The sequence below is a fragment of the Acinonyx jubatus genome, chromosome D2, assembly GCF_027475565.1.
Source record: "Acinonyx jubatus isolate Ajub_Pintada_27869175 chromosome D2, VMU_Ajub_asm_v1.0, whole genome shotgun sequence".
Classification (NCBI taxonomy): domain Eukaryota; kingdom Metazoa; phylum Chordata; class Mammalia; order Carnivora; family Felidae; genus Acinonyx; species Acinonyx jubatus.
Window position 1 is genome coordinate 19,636,541 of NC_069393.1, and position 27,967 is coordinate 19,664,507.

The 27,967-nt window shown below is 36.3% G+C and overlaps 1 protein-coding gene across 5 annotated transcripts in view; it reads left to right on the forward strand.

Annotated features, from left to right (window-relative positions):
- BICC1 (BicC family RNA binding protein 1) overlaps positions 1-27,967 on the forward strand; it is a 277,204-nt gene that overhangs the window by 229,642 nt on the left and 19,595 nt on the right. For 4 of the 5 annotated variants that reach the window (XM_053207343.1, XM_027062038.2, XM_027062040.2 and 1 more), the window contains exons 4-17: positions 8,849-8,928; positions 10,563-10,721; positions 12,590-12,643; positions 13,083-13,277; positions 13,499-13,750; positions 15,807-15,938; positions 17,972-18,158; positions 20,002-20,163; positions 20,766-20,962; positions 21,100-21,232; positions 21,767-21,923; positions 23,925-24,090; positions 26,728-26,767; positions 27,283-27,437. In XM_053207343.1, coding sequence (XP_053063318.1) covers positions 8,849-8,928; positions 10,563-10,721; positions 12,590-12,643; positions 13,083-13,277; positions 13,499-13,750; positions 15,807-15,938; positions 17,972-18,158; positions 20,002-20,163; positions 20,766-20,962; positions 21,100-21,232; positions 21,767-21,923; positions 23,925-24,090; positions 26,728-26,767; positions 27,283-27,437 — 2,069 coding nt within the window. The remainder of the gene's footprint in view (positions 1-8,848; positions 8,929-10,562; positions 10,722-12,589; positions 12,644-13,082; positions 13,278-13,498; positions 13,751-15,806; positions 15,939-17,971; positions 18,159-20,001; positions 20,164-20,765; positions 20,963-21,099; positions 21,233-21,766; positions 21,924-23,924; positions 24,091-26,727; positions 26,768-27,282; positions 27,438-27,967) is intronic. The other variant, XM_027062039.2, reaches the window with a different exon arrangement.

Genomic DNA, 27,967 nt, shown 5'->3' on the forward strand with positions numbered 1-27,967 from the left:
TTGGCTCAGATGATGATCTCACTGTCTGTGAGTTCAAGCCCTGCATCAGGCTCTGTGCTGACAGCTCAGAGCCTGGAGCCTGCTTCAGATTCTGTCTCCCTCTCTCTCTGCCCCTCCCCTACTGTCTGAAAAATAAATAAACATTAAAAAATTATTGAAACTGAATTCCTAAGAGTTTTGCTGTTTCTTACATACGTTCTTAATTGTACTTCAAATATCTTCAGAATTTCTAGTTTTTAAATTTCTTCTCTTTAGTAGGCCAAAAATAAAACAAAGAAATCGTGCATGTGGTATGATGTCTTCATTTACAGGACTTTCCTTGTCTAATGTGTGTGAACCCTTAAATGCATAGTTGCTTTTGGTAATGATAGCCAGCATGTATGTTAGGATTGTTCATGAATAGTCCCAGCTGTTGTAAAAAAGAACAGTCTGCCCTGGCCACAGATAAGAGCACTTTGGGTTTAGACCACAGGCCGTACCATGGGGACCTGCCATGTACACTGTGAACATCAGTATTCCTTGGAGAGAGAATGACAATTAGTCACATCTGGCTCCTCGAAATTCTTGCATAACTTGCTGTTATCTCAGTACAGTCTCCTGGGAAGGCTTTATCTTGGCACATGCCTGCATCCCCACTGCAACATTCCCTCCTTCATTAGACTGACCACTGCGACTCCTGTTCCATTTCGGAGGGCCAGAATTCAATTTGGGCTCTCCTTCTCTTCCTGGGTACTGGGTTATTGTTTTTGTCATGTCTTATGTCTTGGGTTTTGTTCCCACTGTCACAAGTGTCCTCCGTCTCTAGCACCCTTGCAGTAACCTAGCACTGCAGAAGCTTTCTGTAGAATTGTTACATACAAATCATTCAGACTATCCCAGATTTCCTCCTGGCATTTAAGATTCCTTTTCTCCCTCTTCCCAGAATCCTTGTCCTTATCTCTGGAGTATAAAGCTCAGATGCCAAAAGACTTCAGAAACTAATTGAGTTAGGCTTTGTGTTTGTAGCTTTCTTTTCCATGCTCCATGTTCCAGAGCTAGATTTCTCTTGTGCTTTGGATTTTTCCTCTCCTCTTTCTGCCTGAACAGCAAATCTGCAGTTATGCTTGGAGTTTAGTTTATAGTGCATAAGATAAAGTGGTTTGTAAGGTAAGGTAGTTTACTCTTTCCTAATTCTCACACTTCTTAAATCCATCTGTTCTTGATTATTTCACCTATTATGCCTTGATTTTGCTTTATACTTTGTTTGCATTTTGTTCTTCTCTGAAATTGTTTCTAGAGTCCATAATTGTTTCTAAGTACATAAAACTTGTTTCTAACTACATAAAAGCTTTGATAAGGCACATAGGAATCTTAAACAGAGAAGAGACATATGCCAGTTTACCTCTTCCTTCTCTCTTGCCTTATTTCCTCCTAAAGTTAAAACAACAGAGAACAATTAGAAGAGTGTATTGTCACTGTATTTTGAATGCTTTTATTGCTGATTATATTGGAGATATAGGCATTCCATCAGTAAAAGTTCTTGTATATCTTATAACTAGCTGTGAATTTTCTCTGGCTAAAAGCTCTTTTCTACCTAGTTGGTAAAGGCTCCATAGGCTCCATCTTGGCATGTGGACACACTCTTTCATTTAGCAAGAACCTGCCTAAAATTGTCATTACCATAGTGTGAAGGCACCTCCTCCCTAGTCATTGCCAAATAGTTGAACTGAGAATTGTCTTCAGGAACTAGTTATACTTTCTATTGTTGGATTTGTTCATGTCACGTATGCCACTATCATGTCAAGAATATACTTCCTCTGGAGCGCCTGGGTGGCACAGTTGGTTAATCATCCCACTCTTGATTTCGGCTCACGTCATGATCTCATGGTTTGTGAGTTTGAGCCCCACATCTGGCTCTGCACTGATAGTGCTGAACCTGCTTGGGATTCTCTCTCTCCCCCTCTCTCTCTGCCCCTCCCCTGCTTGATCTCTTTCTCTCTCAAAAATAAATAAATAAACAAACATTAAAGAAAAAAGAATACAGTTCCTCTGTTGAGCATTAAGTTTCATTCGGCCATATGGAATTTTGAATAGGAAGTTATCCTGAGGCATCATGGCATGTAAACTGATTGTGGGTATCAATGGAAACATATTTTTCTCATGAAAACTAGGTTTTTATTTTGAAACACATTTGCTTTTGCACTTCTCTCTCTTTTCATTCCCCTTCTCTTCTAATTGACTAGGAAGGAGATTGATTTTTTCTGTTTTAAAATAAGGCAAATACGGATGATTTTATGCCTTATTCTAAAGCAGCACAGTAAGTTTGGGGAATGCCTGCAACAGGTAGATTTGTTTTTTTCTTGATCCCAGTTGTAATATCTGATGTGTTATAGGTGCTTGCCACTATTTTCCCTTAAATACTTAAAGCTTCAGTTCTTCCACCTACTCTTCAAATATACTCCTTTTTATTCTAACTCAGTTTATTAGAATTCTTGTCAAAGAGCATTCCTTGAAAGAATCTGGAGTCTGTATTACTGGCTTCAAAATTAAAGTGTGTTGACTTCCTGTCATTCTGTTTCATTCCTTTAAAATAATTTCTAGTCAGATTTAATGAGTCAGTTCAGGTTTTCTCTATCTGTTGATAAAGTATATCTTCACTGAAAAATGTGATATTGGTATGTTATTTGACCTGTTATAACATTTTTTTAAAGGAAAGTCTGTTTCTCAAGAGGTTAGAAGGAAAATTTTATTTCACAGAAAAATGTGGGTTGTGGCCCCATGATTGAGTCAAATTCACTTTTGCTGATCAGCAGTGATTTGCCAGCTTAAAGGAAAAGTGATCAAAGTAGCACGTGGATTGGGTGGTATCTAATTTTGAACTGTGACAAGGCTCAGATAGAGTTTGAAGTAGACTCCCATCTCCATAGAGGGTTTTCACTGCATTTGTTTGGTGCCTACAAGCACATTATTCACGAAATTTCAGTGGAGTGAACATCAAATTTCACCTATATTGATGCAGAATTGACTGCATTCTTAGAGTGTGAAAAACAAGAGGAAAGCCCAAGCTGCCACTCTGAAGCCGGTCATGGATCATGGCAGATCACTATTTCACACATTTGTGTTTACTGCCAGTTTAAGTAAACTATAGTTTACTTAATAGTTTAAGGCTCTTGGAAACATTAACATTATGATGTCTTGGGTAAGCTGCTTATCATGAAATACCAAAAACTTGGAGAACAAAGTTGTTTATGAAGTTAGTTTTATTGAAGAATGTTATAGTACTGCTTTACACTGAAGACATTTAGATTTATTTGGAAGTATAATGATGTTCTGACCAAACTCCCTCATTGAAGAAACTCTACTCCAGAGATTCAGTGACTTTTCCAAGGTAACAGACCTTGTTTATGACATACAATTCAGAATTTATTATCATAATTGTGGACTTTACATATTTCCCCCCACAATGTAACCTTTTACTTTTGCAGAGTCAGTCATTAAAACTTTTAATACATCCTGCATGATATCTGCTGGCTTTTCCCTATGTAATCCAAGTCAATCAGTACCCTTGAGATGTCCAGGGCTTTTTTAGAGTTTTGGTTTATATTTGCTGTTTGATAAAATCCATACCCTACAGTCACAGTCTTCCTTATAGGAAAAAAAAATTGACCCATTACTGCTTTAGAACTACTTGCTAGTTGTGGATATATTCCCAGTATTGTGGGGAATTTTGGAGCAAGGTGGAGATACCTCTCTGCCTTTCAACACTGACAACTCCTGATGGTGTTGATGGATCCAGTCCCAGCCAATGCCCTCCTTTTTAGACAGTTTTAAAGGCTAAGGCTTCTTAGAAAGAACTTGAAATAAAACTGAAGAGGTCTCCCAGCCAAAAGAAAGTGAATTCTGGGGCACCTGGGTGGCTCAGTCTGTTAAGCATCTGACTTTGGCTCAGGTCATGATCTCATGGCTGATGGATTTGAGCCCCACATCTGGCTCTGTGCTGACAGCTCAGAGTCTGGAGCCTGCTTTGGATTCTGTGTCTTCCTCTATCTGCTTCTCCCCTGCTCATGCTCACTCTCTCTCACTCTCTCTCTCTCTCTCTCTTGAAAATAAATAAACATTAAAAAAAAAAGGAAAGTGAGTTCTGTCTACTCTTCTCTTATGGATTTGAGGCTAGTTTGATATACATGCATAAAATGTGCTAAAGCCATCTTGATTTCAGGCCATGATATGGAACTTTTCTTCATAAACAAATGACTGTAATATGATCTTTTATTTTGGGTGTTGTGGGTGGGAGGAGTCAGGTTAGTTAAACAAGGGATTTTCTGTTGTTTTCTCTCTTCAAGAGAACATGCTGAGAAATGAAAGCATTGCATTGAATTTTGGGTGTTGAATCTTTTCTCAACCGTACTCAATCATGGAGACAAGAAAGTAGCTACAAACAAATCATTGGTGAAACAGTGATGGCTTAAATCTATCATATGTCAACAACTCATTACTTTCTTTTTTTTCTTAATTTTTTAAAAATGTTTATTGATTTTTGAAAGAGAGACAGAGAGAGTGGGGCAGAGAGAAGGAGTCACAGAATCTGAAGCAGGCTCCAGGCTTCAAGCTGTCAGCACAGAGCCCCACGTGGGGCTTGAACTCATGGAGTGTAAGATCATGACCTGAGCTGAAGTCGGACGCTTAACCGACTGAGCCACCCAGGCGCCCCTCATTACTTTCTGTAGCATTATAACTACAATGAAAATGGCTGACATGAGTCTTTTCTATAGATTTTGCTCTGGGACAGGAATGAAAGGGAAAGGAAGTTTAAACTTGAGGAAAGAAGGAAAAGGCAATAAAAATTTCACTGATGTTTCCAGGAACGGGAATGATTCCAAGGATGGGAAACCAGAGAGTACAACCAGAGTACCAAGAGATAATCTTTTAAAACCATTACTAAACTTCACTTAAGTTCATATAACATCCCAACTCTTTTAAATATTTATCTTTACTGAAAATATGGTTTTTAGCATGTATTCTTATAAGAACAATTGTTGCCTTATCAACTCCTTATGAATTTCCACATGGAAGTCATAGAAACCTTTTTGCTCAAAGGTTTACCTCTTTTGCAGTATGCACATGTAAAATACCCATTTTATACCCATCTTCATACAGCTTCATACAACCTATTGAAGGTTGGACCACCCTCTGGTCTTCCTCTCTTCCATAGGGTTACACCACAGATTTGGGAACAAATTGATGGGACAGGAATCTAAAACCCCAAAATCTGGAAGGACATCTGACAGTTCTCTATATTTTTATAGAGGTACTGAGATCAGGATATTTGAAGTCAAAACTGTCTGGGGAAGTGCAGGACATATGATCACCTTAGATATGAAGTTTAGGTTCTTCCTATCGATTTCCATCTCCTTCCTCTGTATAGGTAGCCATTTCCAAAAAATAGGGGCACCTTCAGTCCATTCACCTACTGTTTACTTATTATCTACTACTTGGCTGGCATCATGGAAGTTATAAAACCAATTAAGACAATCCTTGTGTTTAGAGCACTTGAGGGTTGATTATAAAGCAATGAATATTATTTTTAAAGCAAATATCTTAAAATTTTCATGCCCAAATTGGTGGTGTCCTTCAAAGTAATTATTTTGAGGGAGGGGAAGACTATACATTTATTCCCTATTACTGTACCATCTTTCAACAATCTTTATAGCTGGGCTTTTCTTTACTTTTATATTTATTAATATAGTTAATTCTTTGGCTTTTCTCCATCAAGTATTTCCAGAATGGGTCTTAATAAAACCTCAGTCCCATGTAGGACACGTTTAAACTGTGAAATGGAACATTCATTGAATGTGGAGAACTGGATTTCAGGATTTAAAATAAGCATGTTAAGTTCAGCTTGGAATCAGAGTTCACATTCTATCGATATCTTTTGAGCAAGGACAAAGGAGGGAATGAAGAAGACACTATTTTTGGTTCATTAGCAGTATAAACCAGAATTTTGTCATATTTATTTTTCTCTACACTTATGAGACTTGATTATTTAAAGAACCATTTTCCAAACAAGTGCTAATTTGGGTCCTGGATACGATTTGATGTTACATGTTGGTGACTGTGTTGTGTGTGTAGCTCTGTGTCCATTGATAATTTATATTTTTGGTCAGTAGATGGTGCTCTTTCACTTTGAAATAAAATGTATTTTCTATTGAGGCTTTTGCTTTTTATTTTGCTTATTGTTTTGTTCATACAGAGATGGTAGAAATAAATTGGATCTGAGTCTCCTTGTCCACCTGGAGATGCATAGGAATTTTAATGTGATTATCCAATGTGTAAAGTAATAGGTTTTCAGATTAGCATACCACTCAATACTTAACTGTTAATTTGTTAGTAAGAAAATATATGTTTTCCCCTGTAGAACCATTTTATGTTATATATACTTGCCTGATACATAAGACACTACAATTATATCTTTTATGTGGTTTCATCTGCGGTGTCCTGTATTTGATTGAAGAATGACTTGGGAAACAAACAAAATGCCAATTACTGGATCCTGGAGACCCAGGAACGTATATTTTAGCAAGTGCTACAATTCAGTGTGATCAGGTATGTTTTGAGAAGTGCCAGATTCTAATCCCCCAGGAGTAAGCATTTTCAATAGAGAATAACATCAGAGTCAGCATACAGCAATTGAAACCAAAGTCAAAGATAGCTGAGATCAAAATTTTGAATGTAGACTGCTCGGAATATAAATATTGCCTACAGGAGTTATAATGCATATAATAAAAATTATTGAAGAAAATGCTTTTTTTTTTACATTACTATGGTAAAGTTGGTGGTAATCCTACAGAGAACAAGTGGTTTCTGTTAGAATGCACCAAAGAGCAAGCAATGTGGACACAATGCCATACCACCTTGAGTTTGTTGGACATCGATTTTGCCCTACTTTTAGGACCCTTGCCTTATAATACTTGATACTTTAAACAAATTGTAAGGTCTTTCATCTTCACAGTGTCCCTGTTACATGGCAATTGTCAGAGGAAGGATTAAAGAACGGGTTAAGGAAAAGAGTCTAAGGCCAAGGGCAGCTCCCAGGAGACAGTCTGGGGGGGTTGGTGGGGGGCTAGAGGTGATGGCATTGACTCAAAATACAGTTGCTGGAATGTCTCCCCAGGAAGCCAGATGCATTCCTTAGTTCTGAAGCTTGGTGGTGCACTGTTGTTGACTATGATTGTTCTGTCCTGGTCCTAAGAGCCAGTAGCTTTAGGACAGGGTTTCCTCCCTCCTTCCCATCTCTCCCATCTCTCCTATCCATCCATCCTTCCTTCCTTCCTTCCTTCCTTCCTTCCTTCCTTCCTTCCTTCCTTCCTTCCTTTCTTCCTTCCATCCATCCATCCGTCCACCCATGCATCCATCCTTCAGTTGCTCATTTTGACCTTGTTAATGTGACATGCTCATCATGGCATTGATTTTCAGATGGACTGCTGGTTGAGGATGGGTAAGTCATGATACCAGGGAAGTACATGTACTTTGATAAAATTCCCACCAGGTGATTCTCTTTTCTTATCCTAGAGAATTGATGGTTTGGAATTCTCAGCTAATATTTCCTGACCCTGTTGTTGATCTGAGGTGTAATTCAGTGTAGGATGGACTCCACAGAGAAGGTGGCGTGTTATAGGCAGTCAGTAAGATTGGCATCACTAATGATGGTGATGATGATGCTCTGTTATCCAGCTTTATTGCTTTCGTGATATCACTTTATCATAAGGCTAGTGGTATGGAACTTCTGGCTTACCTCAAAATGGTCTTGGTCTCTGTCAGGCTACCCATGAGGTAATAGAGCACCCTATTATGGCAGAGACTTAGAGAGAAGAGACACGTCCTCACCGGAGAGTTTTAGCTGTGATGTTTCCCTTCTTCTGAAGATTCTAGCTTGGCCAGCTGTCTCATCTCCTCAAAGCTTTTACTCAGACCTCACTTTCTGAATCAGGCCTAATGCACTGACCCCTTCCCACAGCTGGTCCTCCTCATGCTTTTGTCTCGTTCTCCTCTTCATAACAGTTATGTTAGAATACACTAGATAATTTGTTTATTTGATTTAGTTTTGTCTCCCTGTACAAGACTGTCAGCTCCATGTGGACAAAGGTCTTTTTCTTCACTAATATATCCCTTGGGCCCTAGAATAGTGCCTGGTACAGGAAATACTTGCTGAATGAATTAATGCTTTCCTTTATAACATTCTGTGGCTGTAATAAATAACACATATAGTATATATTAGCCATTTAACACTAATTCTGAATAAATATTAAATATTACTGAATGAAGATTATGTTTTATTCTGTTAACCTTGACCTGTAAAGATAACTTCTGAATTAGGTTAGCACATGGTTTAAAGTCTGGATGCAGAGTTGGAAGACATGAGATTATAATGAATGAGCCTATTGGTGGTTTTTTAGGGCAAGTTACTAACCTGCTCCATGCCTTAGTTTCCTCTGGAAATAACCTCACAGAACGGTGATTAACTTAGCTTATGGATTAAATGAGCTCATGCATCTAAAGCGCTAGATAAGGGCTTGGGGTATAGCAAGAATGTAGTCATAAATTGAATTTTTAGATTCTTGTTTAAAAAAAATTATATGATAAACTTACTTTGCAGGTAAGTGATTTGACCAGTTGTCAGAAGGAAAAGACCACACAGATAAATGTACAACTTGGGGATTTTCCATATTCCTGTCTTAATTGCAGTGTTAACACACCTAGAATGAATCAAATATTGAATTTCTTATGGAATCTGTTTTCTTATATTGTAACATCAATTTTAAAACAAAGAGTTTTAGGGGTTTCACATGAGCCCTTTTTTGATTTCTTATAGATCCCCATATTAAGGTTTCTGGAAAGAAAGAAGATGTTAAGGAGGCCAAGGAAATGATCATGTCTGTCTTAGACACAAAAGTAAGTGAATGTTAAGGACACTCAGATGTCAGAACCTTGTCTCTGCAAGGGCTACTTCATGCTGTTATGAAAAGAACCATTTGGAGAAGAAAAACCAGGAGAAAGTAATGGTGGGTTTTAAAATAAGCATGTGTGTTTCTACAATGGATGTAAAATTCTGTTTAAAATTTGAATGGGTTCTGTCATGCTGGGTAATTGAGTGATATTTTCAGAAATCAACACTGACCCTGATTAGTGTGGGGCAAATAATGAAGTTTAGAAGAATTAGCATATTGCCTTTATGATGCCAGAATGATCTTCTATATAATTGTGCGTGATGGCATGAAACCTGACAGTTTCTTTTGTAAGTTCTTTCTCTCTGCATGTATAGGTATAGAGAGATAATAAGGAAATTTAGATGTGTAAAAATATACACTCCCTTGTGAGAATTTATTCTAGTAAATATTTCTAAATCACTTAGTATATGTCAGGCACTTTGCTGAGCATTTTACAAATACTAATTTGTTTAATGCATATAACTAACTCAGCACGGAGATATTAGGGAATTTTCCCAGAATCTGTAGCTAATAAATGGAGAAGTGGGATTTAAATCCAGGCTTTCTGGTTCTTAACCACTGTGTTTTGCGACCTGATATTCCATTGAAATAGTTTCTGATCTCTTCCTTTTTTTTTTTTTTTTCCTTTTCTTGTTCTTTTAATTTTTGGAATTATTCACCTTCTAATTATTAAATATTCTAATTTTTTCCCAAAAAAGAATGTATGTTCCCTGTATTTAAAATGCTAAACTAAAAGAAGAACAAAGTTTAAAGACCAAAGTATTTAATGGATATGTTTAAAATTTAAGAATTAAGATGTAAAAACTATTGATATTTTTAATGTCTTATTTTGACTTTTTAATTTTACTTTAAAAACTGAAGGACTGAAGAATTTCGATATTAGTCTTATAAATGAGAAAATATTTCATGTGTTTATAATTGTACAATACTGAATTTCCCAAAATTAAATACATAGATTCTAACATGACCACAGTTATTCATTATGTCTTAGAATTTTACATTTTGCTTTATTATAACTAATCTTAACACTTTGTACTGGTTTATGTAAGCCGTGTTACTGCTAGAGAGCTGTGCTTTGTTTTCCTTTCCTCACTCTTCTTCTTACCAGCAAGAATAGTAGATCTGCTCTGTAGTTTGGCCTATAGTAATGGACTGGTTGTGAAAACAATGCTTACAAATACCTTTTTAGTTTTGAGTTTTATTTTTATTGTTTTCTGTCACAGTTCAACAGTCCTACTAACATACATATATTCAGTCTTGCAGTTGTTTTCATCTGTTTTTAGTTATTTGAATTAAATGTTTCATGAATAATGTCTGTTAAAGAAAAAAATGAGATGAGTAATTTATTTGTAACTCTGCCTGACTTTATTTAAATGATATTTTCCAAATAAATATCTTGTATAGCCAAAGAGAAATGATAGAAATTGCACATTTATAGATTAATATGATTCCAAAAAATCTGTAAGATTTCCCACCAGGTCACTTGTTTTTAGTACTGTCCCCTTGGATAAAATGTGTTTTAAGGAGTTGTTCCTTCCTTTTGCATGCATCAAGAAATAATACATTATTTCCATGTAGAGCAATCGAGTCACTTTGAAGATGGATGTTTCACATACAGAACATTCTCATGTAATCGGCAAAGGTGGCAACAATATTAAAAAAGTGATGGAAGAAACAGGATGCCACATCCACTTTCCAGATTCCAACAGGAATAACCAAGCAGAAAAAAGCAACCAGGTGCTTTGTCTTTTCACATGAACTGTTATGGGACAGATTAAAGCTTTGATTTTCCATATGCATATCTTTTTTGGGAGATGAAAGCAAAAAAACAATCATGGAGATACCATATTGATTTTACTAATATGTGACTATACAGAAATGAATGAATAAGCAAACACCAGAATCAGACCTTTAAATGCAGAGAACAAACTGATGCTTCCTAGAGGAGAGGGGGGATTGGGCAAAATGGGTGAAGGGGAGTGGGAGTTACAGGCTTCCAGTTATGGAATGAGTAAGTCATGGAAATAAAAGGCACAGCATAGAGAATATAGCCAGTGGTGTTGTTAATAGCAACATATGATGATAGATGGTAGCTATGGTGAGCATAGCATAATGTATAAGCTTGTCAAATCACTGATGTTGTACACCTGAAACTAATGTAACATTGTGTGTCAACTATACTAAAAAATAAAAATAAATAAGAATGTATGACTCTTTCCCAGGAGATTGAAGGTGCTCTACTTTTTTAAAGAGATGAATTATAGGTAGGCCATAAAGTGCTTATCTCTAACTGGTTGGTAGAAGAGAGGGGAGCAACATAAATGCGATGGCAATATAAAACGAAGTCCCTAAGGAAAGACCCAGGGAGCATTACATTAGGAAAGGACCTACAGCCTTGCCTGGTCCAAGAACCTGTTCAGTGTGGGGATTCTGTTGGTAGCATCATACCCGTGGTTCTCCAGGGTACACCAGATCACCTGCTCAGAGGCCACGCACGAGTGCCCGACTTCCTCACGTTGGTGGAATTATGTTTCTCTTTAGTTTATACACGTTTTTTCTAGTTCTTGTATTTGAAAACAAATGAAACTTACCTGTCCATACAAAGCACTTTCAGTACTTGAAGAACAGATAGAATTATTTGTGTTATTTGGAAGTTTTCTCTCTAATCACAATACTAGAAACTGTCAGCCTCAAAGAAGAATAGGGTAGTCTTTTCTCTATGAGGACTAATGGTGATGGTGACACACACATAAGGAAGATAGAAAGCAAGGGCAGTATTCAAAACATTTGACAATTGGTATGGCACGGGGCATGGTCCATTAGGAGCAGTGTCCTGGAGCCCTACACCCTTACTCTCATGTCAAGATTAATTCTTTTTTTGTTTTTTTAAACTTTTTTTAATGTTTATTTTTGAGAGAGAGAGACAGAGCACAAACGGAGGAGGGCAGAGAGAGAGGGAGACACAGATTCCGAAGCAGGTTCCGGGCTCTCAGCTGTCAGCACAAAGCCTGATGTGGGGCTTGAACTCACGAGCCATTCGAGATAGTGAGATATGACCTGAGCTGAAGTTGAACGCTTAACTGACTGAGCCACCCAGGCGCCCCCAAGATTAATTTTTTACTTGATGGATCGTGGGAAAGTTCAGGGGATCCCAGGAGAGAGCTGGAGGTGGTGTTGAAGCAATAGTTTTTTTTAACCAATTAGCATGAAGTGGTTCAATATTTTGAGTACTGCAGCAATATCATTGTGTATTGATATATTGTACAGAGTTGATATACAGTATTCAGAGTTTAAACAAAAGGTAGAAAATGCAGTAAACGAGAAATGAGAAGGGGAGCAGGATGGGATTATGGGGACTGTGAGGCTTACATAAGTCTGGGGGTTGATGTAAATCAGTTGACACAAATCAGCTGAGGAACTTGTTAAAATGCAAATTGTGATTAAGCAGGTCTGGGTTGGTGCTTGAGACCCTTCATTTTTAACAAGCTCCTAGATAATGGCAGTGCTGTTTTTCCTGGATGACACTTTGAGTGGCAAGGGTGTAGATAGCTGGAAAAGCAGATGTGGGCTCAAAATAAATCTACTGTATTTTCTTATTTTTGCAGGTATCTATAGCAGGACAACCAGCAGGAGTAGAATCTGCCCGAGTTAGAATTCGGGTAACTATTTATTACTTTAATACTGTAAATCAGTATCAGCAGTGTTTGCATCATAAGACAATAAAAATATCTTAGTGTATCAATTTATAACCAAATCATATGTTCAATCGGTAGGAAATAGTGACAGAAGTTGTTTTAATGTGTTGAAGATGTTTCTTAGTGATGTTCCATTTTGTACCTGACTCCGTTTCTCTGATGATTTTGAGATGATCAGAAAGAGGACCGAGGAAGAATACCACAGGCAGTCTAGGTTACAAACTCTCTGGTTTCACAGACTCCTTTTATTCGAGAAACTACCTAGTTTGCTCAAGCTTATATCTGTAATAAAAGCAATTTATGTTTTAGAATTCCATCCTCAGAAAAAAAAGAACAAGTTATGCATATCTCTAAGCATGCAGTGACTCAACTGTCTGCCTTGGGCTCTAATACTTTCATTTAGGAGCTGCTTCCTTTGGTGCTGATGTTTGAGTTACCAATCGCTGGGATTCTTCAGCCAGTTCCCGATCCTAACTCCCCCTCGATTCAGCACATATCACAAACATACAACATTTCAGTGTCATTTAAACAGCGTTCCCGAATGTATGGTGCTACTGTGATAGTACGAGGGTCTCAGAATAACACCAGCGCTGTGAAGGTAAGTAATTGAGATAATTATGAACATTGTAAGTGTACAAATTATGCAAGTTTTACTTTCAGAGGATTTTAGACTAATCCGTTTTCTAGAATTTTTCCTTGTATTGCATTATGGGTTATAGAATTCTTTGAATTTCTCTGTAGCAATTAGAAGTACGCTAGAATCTTTCCTTGTATATGGACAGTCATTTTATAGGATTATTTCCCACCCTTTTCTCCTAGGAAGGAACCGCTATGCTGTTGGAACATCTCGCTGGGAGCTTGGCATCAGCTATTCCTGTGAGCACACAACTAGATATTGCAGCTCAACATCATCTCTTTATGATGGGTCGAAATGGAAGCAACATCAAACATATCATGCAAAGAACAGGTGCTCAGATCCACTTTCCTGACCCCAGTAACCCACAAAAGAAATCCACCGTCTACCTCCAGGGCACCATTGAGTCTGTCTGTCTTGCAAGGCAATATCTCATGGTAGGTTTATTGATATTAGTGTTACTATTTTATTTTACTTCGTTTACTTCTTTGAGTACATTATATGTTGGCGCACATACCATACTACTGGTATTTATGAAAACATTTGGAAGCCTTGTCAGATAAGGAAGTTTCTTGGTAAAAGGAAATAAAATAAGAGTAAAGTATGTAGTACCTCACAAGCTTAATTTCATTGCATAGGTGAATAATTTATTTGCTGTATTTTTTTTAACTTAAACTAAACACAAAAGAGGATACAGTGAAATAATGGGCTGTCTTTTGTAGGAGGTGATTATTTTCATCTGACATGTAGTATTAGTTTGCATTTGACAAAAAAAGTCTTCTGTTTAAACAGAAAAGTAAAAATAACTTTTTACCCTCAAAGACATAAATTTTAGTGGCCTGAAACATTTTAAAATTTCAAAAATCTCTGATACAATTTAAAAAATGGAATTTAAGCCTTGAATTTGAGTCTTAACGCATTGAAGAGAATAGCAATTATATAATTTGATACTGGTTCCGATTTAAAATTTGCTATATTTCTGTCCTTCCTATATTCATTTAAAAACACAGTGTGTAGGTTGATACATAGTAACAAAGTGGATTGACACAATGTGGGCTCATAAATATTCTTATTAAAAACACCATTTTATTCTGTTCAAGAACTTGATCTATAATGACATTTGAATCAGTAACCTTCGGGTGTGATCTTTGCTATTGTTAACTCACAGAATTTGTTTTTGAGAAACTTTAAGAAAATCCAAATTTTTATTATTGATTCCATTCCTCTGACAGATAAGAACTTGTTACAGTCATTAAGCATACATAATTATTTTGTTGTGAATGATTTTTTTTAGCCAAGCTTAGTTTACCAGACTACTTTTAAAATATCGCTAGTTAGGTAGCATATTTGTATCCAAAGATTATTATGATTACTTTTCATAATTTTCTTTTTTTCTGATTTTTAAGTTCTTGAAGTATTATTTTAAGTGAACTTTTTCAGGCATTCTATGCAGTTAGGAGTTCATATTCATGCTTTGACCGTACCTGCCAAAAATACAAGTGTGCAATGAGATATATTATTGTACAATATTGAAAGAAGTGAGGAAGAGAGGAGTAAATTAAAAGACTTTTAATCTATATTTTAAATCCAAAAATCACTTTTATCCACAAGGAAAATGAAGCACAGTAATTTCACTTTAATTCCAGTGTATTTGGCTGTTATTTCTCCTGATACTTATATACAGAACCCAACTAGTACTAGGCAGGCTAGTACTGAGCATCCTGTGAATCAGTAAAAGTATGGGATGTAGTTCCTATATGTAGTAGATTCGGGGCCAGGAAGAAAGCATCAGAGAAAGAAACAAGTGCTAACCTGTGCAGTGCTAAAAAGTGAGAAGGCTAAAAGAAGGAACAGTAGTAGCAGTTTACCTCAGGAAGGAGACAAGGTTGGAGCTGCAGCAGAAGAGAGGTAGGACTTTGGTTGGTGAAGAAGCCTTTTGGTGAGTTGAGACCAAAGTACAGTATCTGTTTGAACAGTGGTCAAGAGGCCGGTCTAACCTGGGGAAGGGATAGATGTATAGACATACAGACCTGTGATTGCACAAGCAAAGGGCCAGATTGTGGACATCTCTACTGATACATGTTTAGATTTCATTCAGAAGGTGACAAAAAATCACTACTGTAAGTCTTTGAGCAAAAGCACAAGATTCATACTCTTGATGTGGATGAGAATCTAATTTCTGGCATCTGTAACAAAACTGAAGTCAGAGAATGGAAGAGTTTTCCAAGGTGGAAAGTGAGTAAAAAAATTCAGAGCCAATAACAGAAAACTTCAGACATGTATAATGTTGTCTTTTAAAAAATAGTTTGTGCCCTCAGTATTATTTCCACACCAGTTTTCTAAGCTTTGTTAAAGTATGTAATTTAGCTTTAATACTTGGGTTTATTCTTTAAGCCCATAGAATATTGCATTATTTGTAGGCACGTTAAGTTATCAGATGTTTAAATGAGTAATGTTTTTACCTCTGACACTCTCTTTTGTGACATTTCGTAGGGTTGTCTTCCTCTTGTGTTGATGTTTGATATGAAGGAAGAAATTGAAGTGGACCCACAGTTCACTGCCCAGCTGATGGAACAGCTTGATGTCTTCATCAGCATTAAACCGAAGCCGAAACAGCCAAGCAAGGTGGGTTCAGAGTCCAGACCCAGAGCACCACGTTCCAGCTAGTTCTGTTTTCATATAAATGTTATTTGCATATACATGGAATTAAATATTCTATATAATATATATATCATTATATATTATACTTAGTTATTTAAATACATAAATTTGTACCATTCATTATTGATCATCATTTTATTTAAATATGGGTTGGTTTTGGAGTCCATATTGAATGACCATTATTTTTTACAAATATATGAGAAGAGAAAATACATTTTTATTAATTTGCAGTCTGGTAACTTTCAGCTTTGTTAAGTTATCAGAGAGTTAAATAAGGCTAAACATTGTGTTAAGTGTGCATGTGTATGTGTACATATCCAGTGCAATTCAAAAATATTTAGCTTACGTACTCCGTGAGCCACTCTGGCCCTGGAGACTTAAAGAATAGGTGCCCGTTCTCTTTAAGAAAATAAAGTGATAATAACGATCAAAAGTAAATAATGAAGTATTCCCAGTTCAGCCTTCTTGGAACTTCTCCTCTAAGATCTTGCAGAATTTCAATAATTACATGTATAGTCAAAATTTAATAGGATAAACCTGATGATGTTAAATGCTAGTGAGAATGTGAGGGAAGAGGAATGTTCCTACATTAATGTTTGGTAAATTGGCACAGCCACTTTGAGGAACAATAGCGACTGTCAGATCACACTGAAAATATTGATAGCCTCGACCCCCCAGTATTTATGCCTAGTTATACACCCTGAAGAGACCTTTGTACCAGATGTCAAAAGACAAGAAGCAAGTTGCTTCTTTTAACATGTACTAATGAAATCATTTATGAAAATTTTTATTCTAGTAGTTAAAACACGTAACAGTTATGCTTTCCATTTTTTAATTTTTGTTAATCTTGTTATGTGTATCATGGTGTAAGTATAGTATGTATCATGGACAATTTTGTATATATGTAAATAGCATGGCGTTCAGTGTCTAAAGAAAAACAATCATGCCTTCTTCAAAAGTAAACTTTAAAGGAAAAGATAGGATTGATTCTAAGTGAGCTTAATATAATGAGTTTAGAGTTAGAGAACAGGACATTAATTTTATGTATCTTGAAGCTTCATATTTGACTAATTTGAGTTGACTGAAGTCACTGTAGATACCAGGACTAAAAGCTAAAGACAGAAGAGATTTTGTGCATATAGAGAGGGTCAAACACACGAGAAATTCCTGGAGCTTAGTAAGAAATGAGCACAGATCAGGGGAAAATAGATTGTGAGAATTCTAAAGCCTTTTAGCGTCCCAGGGCCATTTAATTCTTCCTAGCTGGCCCTGAAGCTGACTACTGCATTAACTGCTTTCTCAGTCACAAATTTTCTTTATTGCCCATTGGAGGCTCTCCCTCTTGAGTTCACACTTCCAATTTTCTAGATGAGTCCATTGAGAAAAAATATATTGTTTAGAAATTTATTTTACCATGAGCTTTGCCATAGATATCAGTGAGGAATCGTGGTACCTTAAGGTCTATTAGTTAACTAGTAGGCTATAAATGTCAAATGTAAGTGACTGTTATTATGCAGTCTGTATGTAGTGACTAGTTTGATTTGTTTTGTAAAGATGAGATAAAGGGCAGAAAGCATTAATGTAAAAAAAGGCAAGTGGACATAAAGAGAATGGGCTGTAGATGCGAACGACCTGAGGTCCAGTCTTCTCGCTGCCCCTCCAGCTAGTCTGTGCCTGTGGATAGGTCCCTTATCCTCACTAAATATGAATATTCATTCCCACCCAGAAGGTGTCTGCCAGGCATTAAGATGTATGTGCAGTTTCAATCACAGTGCCTGGCACACAGGACATACCCAATAAAATGTCACTAACATTTTATGGTTTTACCAAAAGGAATAAACATAAGAAATAAGCGGTTAGAATTTTTAATTGATTTTAAAACAGCATTGGTTCCCTGACTGGAATCCTTTTTACCATATTCGTTTCTCACCCACCTCCCAATACATTGTAGACTACTTGCATATCACCTTTTTCTTTCCCATTATGTGTTTTCATAGTCTGTGATTGTGAAAAGTGTTGAGCGAAATGCCTTAAATATGTATGAAGCAAGGAAATGTCTCCTCGGACTTGAAAGCAGTGGGGTTACCATAACAACCAGTCCATCCCCAGCATCGTGCCCTGCCGGCCTGGCATGTCCCAGCCTGGACATCTTAGCTTCAGCAGGCCTTGGACTCACTGGACTAGGTATAAAATTTATTATTATAGCGCTTCTCAGTCACTGGGGGATTGCTTAGCCAGTTCCCTTTCTTTCTACCTTTTGGGGCTACATTTTAAAGGCTTTTTCTCTCATCAGGCTCTAAGATCAAGTGAAAAAGCAACAAAACTCACATCAATCCATTTTGGGTTTTTTTGTTAGAATATAGATTTTTGTTACTCAGATTCTTTTTATTTCGGCATAAATAATCGAGGTCTAACTGTTTCATTTTCAGTGGCTGTGTTTGTTCTTTTAAATTAAGAATGCCATTGAGAGTGAAGTGAGCAGGCTAACTATAATTTATGTGTTTGTTCTCTCTTGCATTTGCAATATTGCCATCCATCCCTAGAGGTAAAGATTATCCAGTGTGCTTTTCAAAAAGTAATTGCAGATCTGTATGAGGGGTAGGGAGAGGGGGAAGTGAAAGTGAGCAGAACCCCCACTCCCAGAGGTCAGAACTGCCTCATCCAGATGCAGAGGAAATCTAGCCTGCGGCCACCAAGAGGGGCAAATGGACTTGTATTTATATCTAAGGTGAAGAAGATGAAAAAGAAAAATAGAAGATGAAAGAGCATCACCCCCTCAGTGCCTTAGTTCTTTGAGAAAGTGAGGTGAGGCGTTTCATGGTTGTGATGATATGTACTGCCTCATTTATGGATTTCCATCTGACAGGCTAAAGTTCATTGCCATGTTGCAGTTATGCTAGTTCACTACTTTCTTGCACATTTTTCAGTAGCCTTAATATAAAAAGTGAATGTAATAACCCTAGAAAATCATTCTGCCTCACTCAGTGTTGATCTGAGACAGAAAAAATACTCTCAGCGTTCTGTAAACTTTTTTCCTAATGGTTATTTCATGCTTTAAAAATTATAATATGGTTATAATATAATTAAGATTCCAAGTAGCCCTGTCTAGGCATCATTACAGTAAAGACAGACTCTTTTTCCCTTGGCCTCTAATCTCCCAAAGTTGTCCGTTCCACTGGAGACCTGGACAGTCATAATAACATATGCATGTGAATCAGGAAGTGACAGGTAAGAGAATTTAGCAGGAACCAAGTTGTTCCTGCACTAGAGAGAAAAAAGTGAGCAAAGATTCAGTTACTCAGGTTTTTAAATGTTTCCATGTCTGTACCTATCCTGTAATACTTAATACTTTAAATATTCCTGGAAAATTGTATACAATTTCATATTTTACTTTAGAATATATTTTAAATGCCTGAAGGAAATTTTCATTACTTAAATCAAACATTAAATCCTTTAAACAAGCAAGAAACAAAAAATCGTTTCTGAGGAAAGTTTCATACACATTGAGATGGAGTACCAGAGAGGTTGTTTTGACACATGAATGAAAACTGTTCCAAGTGGCTCGGCCTATCCACAAATGGGCCAAATGAAGTTATTCTGCTGCAGGAGAACATTCCCCTGTTCTCTGCTAATTGCAGGTGGTTTGAAAAGAGTTAGTTTGGAAACCGAAAACAGTGAGTTATGCAGAGAAATAAAAATGAGCTTCCACTTGAACAGAATTTGGTTCATCCTGGCTAGTTGAGATGAATGCAGAGCAGCTGGCAGTGCTCAGGGACCCTGATTGTTTCCCTGGTTTGCACACACCGATCTCCCATTTTCTGACCAGCATATGTTTGTGGATAGTCTGAGTTCTGTGTCGGAGTTGTATCATGCAATATTTCACGTGGATGTTTGAAAGAAGGTAACCTGTTCTTTATATTTGGAAAATATCAGATTATATCTGTGCATTCCAACTGGCAATATTGGTGCCATCTGTATTTTCAAATCTTGAATTTATGCATATTGACTTTACATTCATTTATTGCAGGTCTTTTGGGGCCTACCACCTTATCTCTAAACACATCAACAACCCCAAACTCACTCTTGAACGCTCTTAATAGCTCAGTCAGTCCTTTGCAAAGTCCAAGTTCTGGCACCCCGAGTCCCACATTATGGGCACCCCCACTTGCTAACACTTCAAGTGCTACAGGTGAGTATAATTCAAATACAGTCAAAGGCATGCATTCTTAGGTATCAGTTTTTAAGTAAAATTCACTAATGGCTCTGTTTCCTTAGGGAAAAATTATGGTTCAAAGCATACTGCAGGTAAACACAAATTCCCCAATGTGTAAATTAGTTAAAATGAAGCATGACAAAGCAGTGAGTTTTTCATAAAAGTGAAATACAGTCTTCAGACCTGACAAGCAGATCAGGAAGAAGAGTACGATGAGCAGGAAGCAGTGGCAAAGACACCAGAAGGTCACTGACCTGGTAATTAAGAAATGTAGGTTCCATTCGGACAGATGTGCTTGGTAGTCATATGGACATGCTAAATCTAGCTTGTTTCCTCATCAGTACTATGAAGAGCTTAGATTAAATTTTCTCTAAAGTCTTGTTCCATTTTAACATTATTTTGTGTTTTTATAGTAATGTTAAACCTTTTTACAGAGAAGGTATCAAAATTGAATTCTCTTCTGAATTTATAGCAAAAAAATGAGGGTTTTTTTTGTTTTTCTGAAAATAATAAAGTAATGTTTGTTGAATCTGAGTTTTTTCCAGTCTAATATCTGTCTTCATGAAATGTTGTTACAGGTTTTTCTGCTATACCACATCTTATGATTCCATCTACTGCCCAAGCCACATTAACCAATATTTTGTTGTCTGGAGTGCCCACCTATGGGCACACAGCTCCATCTCCCCCTCCTGGCTTGACTCCTGTTGATGTCCATATCAACAGTATGCAGACAGAAGGGAAAAAAATCTCTGCTTCTTTAAATGGACATGCACAGGTAATGTCCTTTGCTAGAGTAGTGTGATCTATGCTGTTTCTAAGAGATAAGCCACTGGTAATATGTTTAAACTTTCACCTGCAATGAATTTTAGAATTGTGACCATATCTGTATGTTATTTTCTATTATTATTTTAGTCTCCAAATATAAAATATGGTGCAATATCCACCTCATCACTTGGAGAAAAAGTACTGAGTGGGAATCACAGTGATCCATCTAGACAAACAACTGGATCTGAGCAGGCATCTCCCAAATCAAACCCTGCAGAAGGTATCTTCCCTTCTGAACTTCAGCCTGGTCTGTTACTTGGATAAAGGGGGTTGTAAAAAGTCTCTGCAGTGATTTCAAGTTGGTTTTGCTAACCAGTTATGACTCATCTTGCCTCAAGGATGCAGAAAGACATCTTGAATAAAATTCCAAAGAACATGGAAAAGATAAACTGGAAAACACTTCCCACAGAAAGAAATCACTTCCCATTACATTGGAACTTCCTAAATTGAAGTGTAATTATGTAAGAGGAAGGCGTCAATTTACTAAATGTACACACGTGATTTTTTTCCAAGTAGAGTTATTTCTTTTTTTTTATAACCCTTTCACCCCTAATAATCTTTTAAAAATTATGAGGGTCTCTCTTCACATTTCATCGTGGGTGAAATTTGAGACAGCTTGAATTTAAGCTGCCTTCTTTGCAGTTGAAAGCTGGTATGCCTGGGTCTTCCTAGAGTTGGGTTCTGATTTGTTTCCATCACAAGTGGTCGTTGACGATAAGCTGACACTTGGATTTTCACTTTATCCCTTCTGCAGGTTGTAACGATGCTTTTGTTGAAGTAGGCATGCCTCGAAGTCCTTCCCATTCTGGGAATGCGGGTGACCTGAAACAGATGATGGGTCCTTCCAAAGTTTCCTGTGCCAAAAGGCAGACAGTAGAACTATTACAGGGCACGAAAAACTCACACTTACAGTATGTATTTTAATCTTTAAAATCCCTTGATCCTTTGAAATAAAATGTAACGGGCCGAGTTTGTTTTAAAGTTGGTAGTTTGTGTTCTTTGGATCAAGTGGATTTGATCTTCTCCAAGAGTGTTTTTTATTTTTCTTTATACTTTTCTTTTTCCTTTTAAAAATTGTATTAAGGAATAGCATCTGGTAATTTTCACTCATGTCTTCTCTATAACTGGCTAGGTTTATATCTGGGTCTTCTAAACCCATCCCTATTGTTCTGAAACTTTAGCAGGGCAATATTTACTCTCTGATTTTTCTGTTAGAAATTTTCCTGCTGTGAATTTTCTATTTTGCTTTGAGTCTTTAACTTAAACTATGGCTTCCTTATTTCAAGGTAGTTAATTGCTAATTTTGATAATAAAGATTTGACAGTTTCATGATTTTATTTATTATAAACCACCGTGAGTACAATGTATTAACTGTAACTCTCCTTACCATAGCACAGTTACAGATATGTTATCCTTACTCTATTTTCTTTTCCCATTTACTTTATTTTCTTCAAATAGACAATCTATTCATACTTCAAAAATACAGTGGAAAGCTTCTGTGTTTAAAGGTTTTGCTCCCATCCATCTCCATCCACCCAATTTCCTCTACTGTCTTACTAGTTTTCTTGTATATCCTTACAGAGGAGAATATCTTAAATATAGCCTTTATATTTTTATTTCCTCTTTTTCTTACCAAAATTTTTTTTTGCTTTTATAAACCCTTTTGTCAGTTAATTACTGTTGTTCCCATTTTGTCCAAATCTGCTTTATCTGTGTTTTTCTTCACATGGTACTAAGAGCCACAGTGAACATTATTCAGCATAGGTTAGAGAGGTAAATTTGCTTTTTTCCCTGTATTGAAGCATTTGAAGGGAATGCCTTTTCCTTTCATCATTAAGTATGTTCTGAACTTACTTCTCATCTGAATTAAGCTGCAACCTCCAAAACAGTCTCCCTGCCTCCACCCTCTCAGCAGCTCAGTCAGTCCTTTATTTCCTTCCAGCAGTTTTTTGAACACACAAGTCTCATCTTATTACACTCTGGCTTTAAATGCACCAGCTGTCCACATTACCGCCTTCCTTTCCTTTGCTTGTGCTGTTCCCCTGTCCTTCACGCTGGTAAACCTGCAGATGCCTTTTAAATTCCAGTTCTGACGTCGTATGTGAAGCCTTTGTGAACTTTTGTCAGCAAACAGAGTTCATTGCTCCTCCTCCTCTGTTCCAATAGCCTGTTATGAATTCTTCTGAATCCCCTGGCATGATATAATAGTGAGTGATAAAAGAAAGAATGAATGAACAGATCAGCTCTTTGACTAATAATACTGTTTCTTATTTCTCCTTTACTTAAGCTTAACCTGGAATTAGATTTGAACTTGAGGTGCATTGGTATAGGGCATTACCAATCTTGTAATTCAGATCATTTTTCCTATTTTACGGAGCCCTGTTATGTTCATCCATGCACCCTGAACAGGTGTTGAAAATACTTATTTATCTGCTATCTGTATCTTATTAGATTTGTTAGCAATATCATATGCATTTCATATACACAAATTGGATCATCTACATGCCTTCAGATTGACTCTTTTTAGACTGCGCATGCATGACTCATTGCTATCTTCTTGATATGTGCAAATTAGAAATCTTGTCTGTGTGTCTATTCCATATGTACCATATACAATATGCCATACATACAATGTTTATCAAAGTGTATCATGAAATCATTTCAACTGCAGCTCTAGAGTCATATGCTTGGGTTCAAATTTCAGCTTTACCATTTATCAGAGGTATGACCTTGGGTAAGGTACTTCCCTTATCTGTCTACTACTTACCTCAGAGAGGGATTGTGAGGACTAAATGAAATAATACATATAAATAGCTGACAGTGGTATAGATGTATAGTAAATGTGGCACATAGGGGATGTTCAGTACATTTGTAAATAAATATGGAGTGTTAAATTCCAAACTGTTTCACAGCAGTACTGACAGACTGCTCTCAGATCCTGAACTAAGTGCTGCAGAAAGCCCTTTGACTGACAAAAAGGCTCCTGGAAGTGAGCGTGCTGCTGAGAGGGCTGCAGCTGCCCAGCAGAACTCTGAAAGGACTTGCCTGGCCCCAAGGCCATCATATGTCAACATGCAGGTAATGGTAAAAAATGAGAGTCTTCCAAATGTAGGAGGTTGTGTTAGGGAATGGGAAATTCAGTGAATGGTTAACAGTAGAGCAGAATTAGGGGTTCCTTCTGCATTGTAGTCAAAATTAAATTTAAATGTATACACAATAGTTAGGAATTGGTATGCCATAAATGTTAAAAATGAAAAGCAGGAGTTAGCTTAACCAAGAAGAATTCTTTAAAATACAATATTAAAATTGACATAAAATGTTTTACATCACTGTATCTTACACAAATGACATCACTTATCGGTCACTTAAAAAAGTTTACATACATGTGAAAGCTGTTATTTTTAAGTATTACTGCCTCATGACTTAGTCTTGGGTAAATATAATATTCTATCTATTTAATGGAGATGATAAATTTAGTGTCATTTAGGTAGTTATAAAAATAACTAATCTGAAGCTTTAGGTTTTTGAAAGTAAATGCTAAATATTATTGATGACTATGTTAGTTGAGAGAATTTTATGATTATTTCCTAAGCAGGGATATTCTTTCTATCCATTTTTAAAGTATTAGGCTAGTTATTCAGAGTGGACTATTGATCATGAAATTTGAAAGTTTGATTTCCGTATAAACTACAATATGAAAGGTAAAGATTTTGTACTTTGTGCTTTCAGAGATTCGTATAAACATCCTATTTCAGTATCAGAATTGCTAGGTAGACTTTCCTACTTCATAGTAAAAGATGTGTTATCCACAACCCTCCCCGAACCTCCCAAAGAAGGGCATAACTTTTCACAGAATCCTAAAAACAAGCTATCACAAGTATGTCAAAGAAATTAACTCATGGAACTAAATTATACTTTTATGATGTTAGTGAAAGCTACAGTTCAGGCCTGTTTGTCTGTTTTTTTAATCCTTCACATTTGAACATTTTTATGAGTTTTTAGATAAATGTTTTTTAAAACATTTACATTTTCTCTGGTGGATTTATTTTCAGTTCACATAAATTAAAATTTTCTTATATAAGCAATTTCTAATCCCCTATATTATCCCTTTTTCTAATTTTTGTCCATCTGGTGCTTCTTTTCTGTCAGGTTTACATCTACAGTGAATCATTTTCATGTTCCTTTCTTTTGGGATGGATAAGAATGTTCTTGGTGATAGAGTTTCAACTTAAATAGATTTATTTATGTCATTAATGAAGAGCTAACTTTTAAAGTCACTAAGAACTGAATGATAATAGTCACCAAGCATTGACAGAGGGAGAGATTGAAGACTTAACTGATGATTCCTGCAGCTAAAAATGATCTCTGTCTCCTGACCATTCTTGGAATGCTGTATCTCCAGCTCTCTCTTCACACTTTTCTCACTTCCTAATTTTAGTTGTTTCTTTTACCCATCCCCACTTAAGATTATATGTTTTGAGGGTCTAGACAATTTTTGATGCATTGTTATATTCTTCCACAAAGAGCAGCACAGTCTCTTTAACCAGAACACACTCAATAAATACTTACTGAACAAGTGAATTTAAGATCTCCCCACACCTTACCAATAGACATTAATCATTACAAGTTGATTTTAATTCCCAAGGCCATTTTAGACCTAGGGTTTCAAAAACATTATCGACCTGTGTTATCTAAAAACCTGGCTCTCCTGATTTACTGTCATGTTCTTGGAGTTAATCACACATCCTGGTTTGTCTGGATCAGCCCATTGACTTTTATAATTCTGGCCTAATTTTTATGTGTAGCACATTTCACTCTCAGAAGTATCCTGTTTCAGACTGCAACATACATGGGCACCCTATATATGATGGTATAGTCCTCCTGGAGGAACGGTCAAAAGAACTCTCCCTAGTTGGTTCTTAGCCCTCCTGGTGGTAGGCCTTTGAGACATTCTTAAGTCTTAGCTATCCCCTAAATTGGAGATCTGAGAACACTGAAGTAGCATTTGAGATGTAGCTATGTCTGGACTAATTTCTTCAAAATGCCCTGCCTTGGTCCCTACTAGACATGACTGACTGAATACTTATTTTTTCAGTATGAATGGAAAGAATGAATGATGACCTCCTAGTCCTATACAATAAAAAGTAACTAGGTTTAATTTTATTGTATTGCTTAATGTCATTACAGATCAAAGCTAGACATTAGTCATTTATCCCACTTCAAAAGCAAAGACTATGCCAATTAGGCCAAATAATTTCTTAAGTTGTCTTAACATCATCCCATTTGATGCCATCCTTTACTTAAATGAGGAGAGGATGTACAGAAACAAAGAGGCCAGTAGATAACCAGAAAGCATTTGGGAGATGCGTGTTTTGAAACTTAGCCCTAATACTTTTAGGTTATTCACTATACTTTAGCATATATTGGCCCTAGTGCATTAAATACTCACAGTAAGTAGGATATTTTTTTCTTTTGAAGGAAAATTTCTAAATCTATCACTGTCATGTCAGAAGTAGTTAATTTATTCTAATTAATTAGTTTGAAAACATGTTGAAATGTATCAGACTTGCACTGGATTCACATTGTGGTGCAAAGCTTAGCATGTGTCCCAGGCAGATTCATGGACTATAGTCAAAACCTTTGTTCGTAATTATGGGGTGTTGGCATGACATTTGGATAGACTGGCAATAAAGATACTTTCTGTTTCATTTTCAGGCATTTGACTATGAACAAAAGAAACTATTAGCAACTAAAGGTTTGTACTATATTAATGATCTATAATATATAATATATATATATTATATATATATACTATAATATATAATATATATATATTATATATAATATATAATTATATATAATAATATTAATATATATAATATATATATTTTTAGTAGAGCCATAAAAGGTTTTCTAGTATTCATGTTGAATTGAGCAATTGTACCTTCATAAAAAGAAATTTAGAATGTTTAGGTTCAAGTTGTTCATAAAAAGAAATTTAGAATGTTTAGGTTCAAGTTGTACACATTTTGTTGAGGTTGAATGTATTTTGTTGATTAGAATAGCATGAGATCAATTAAATAATGTAGCATTTTTCAGTTTACTTGGTATTGAGTGTTTTATGAAGCTGTTTTAAGGCATTTTATGTTAAGAAATAATTTTCAGTGATAATTTCTTTACATTTTATCAAAGAAACAACATTCATCAACATTTTATTTAAGAAAAACATTAAAAATACCAAACATTTGTTTTATGTTTTGTTTCCCAAAGCTATGTTAAAGAAACCAGTGGTGACGGAGGTCAGAACACCCACAAATACCTGGAGTGGCCTTGGGTTTTCTAAATCCATGCCAGCTGAAACTATAAAGGAGCTGAGAAGGGCCAACCATGTGTCCTATAAGCCCACAATGACAACCACTTTTGAGGTTTGTACAGTTGTGCCCTACCCATTCTTCCTGTCTGTTCTTTCAGCAAACAAGAGAGGTACCATTCTTTATTTACATAAAGAGAAGTCATTAATGGTGATTTGTTCTAATTTCTATTCCTGTGAACATGTTGCTATCAAATTGATTCAACGTAGTATGTTACTGTCTTTATATACCTTCTTTAAAAGTTGTTGATAAGCTGTTACAGAGATGTAAATTTGGATAAATGTGTTTTTGTTAGGGGGAGAAAGTGTCATAAATGATAGAGCAGGGCTGAGATTAAGCAAAGGACAGATGTACTATTCCATAAAAATATATAAAGAATCCCTTTATTTAAGAGTATCACTAGCAGGCACCAAAGGGGGAAAAAGCAAATATTCAACAAAAATAAGTTTTCAGATATGAGTTAAATATTCACCATGTTCAGATGTGCCAGGAACACAGCAGGAAGTATCATAAACAAGAGCTCCAAAATTTTATGTTTCCCAGATGTTGGCTGCACTGCTCAGGGTGAGACTGGGAAGCTGGCA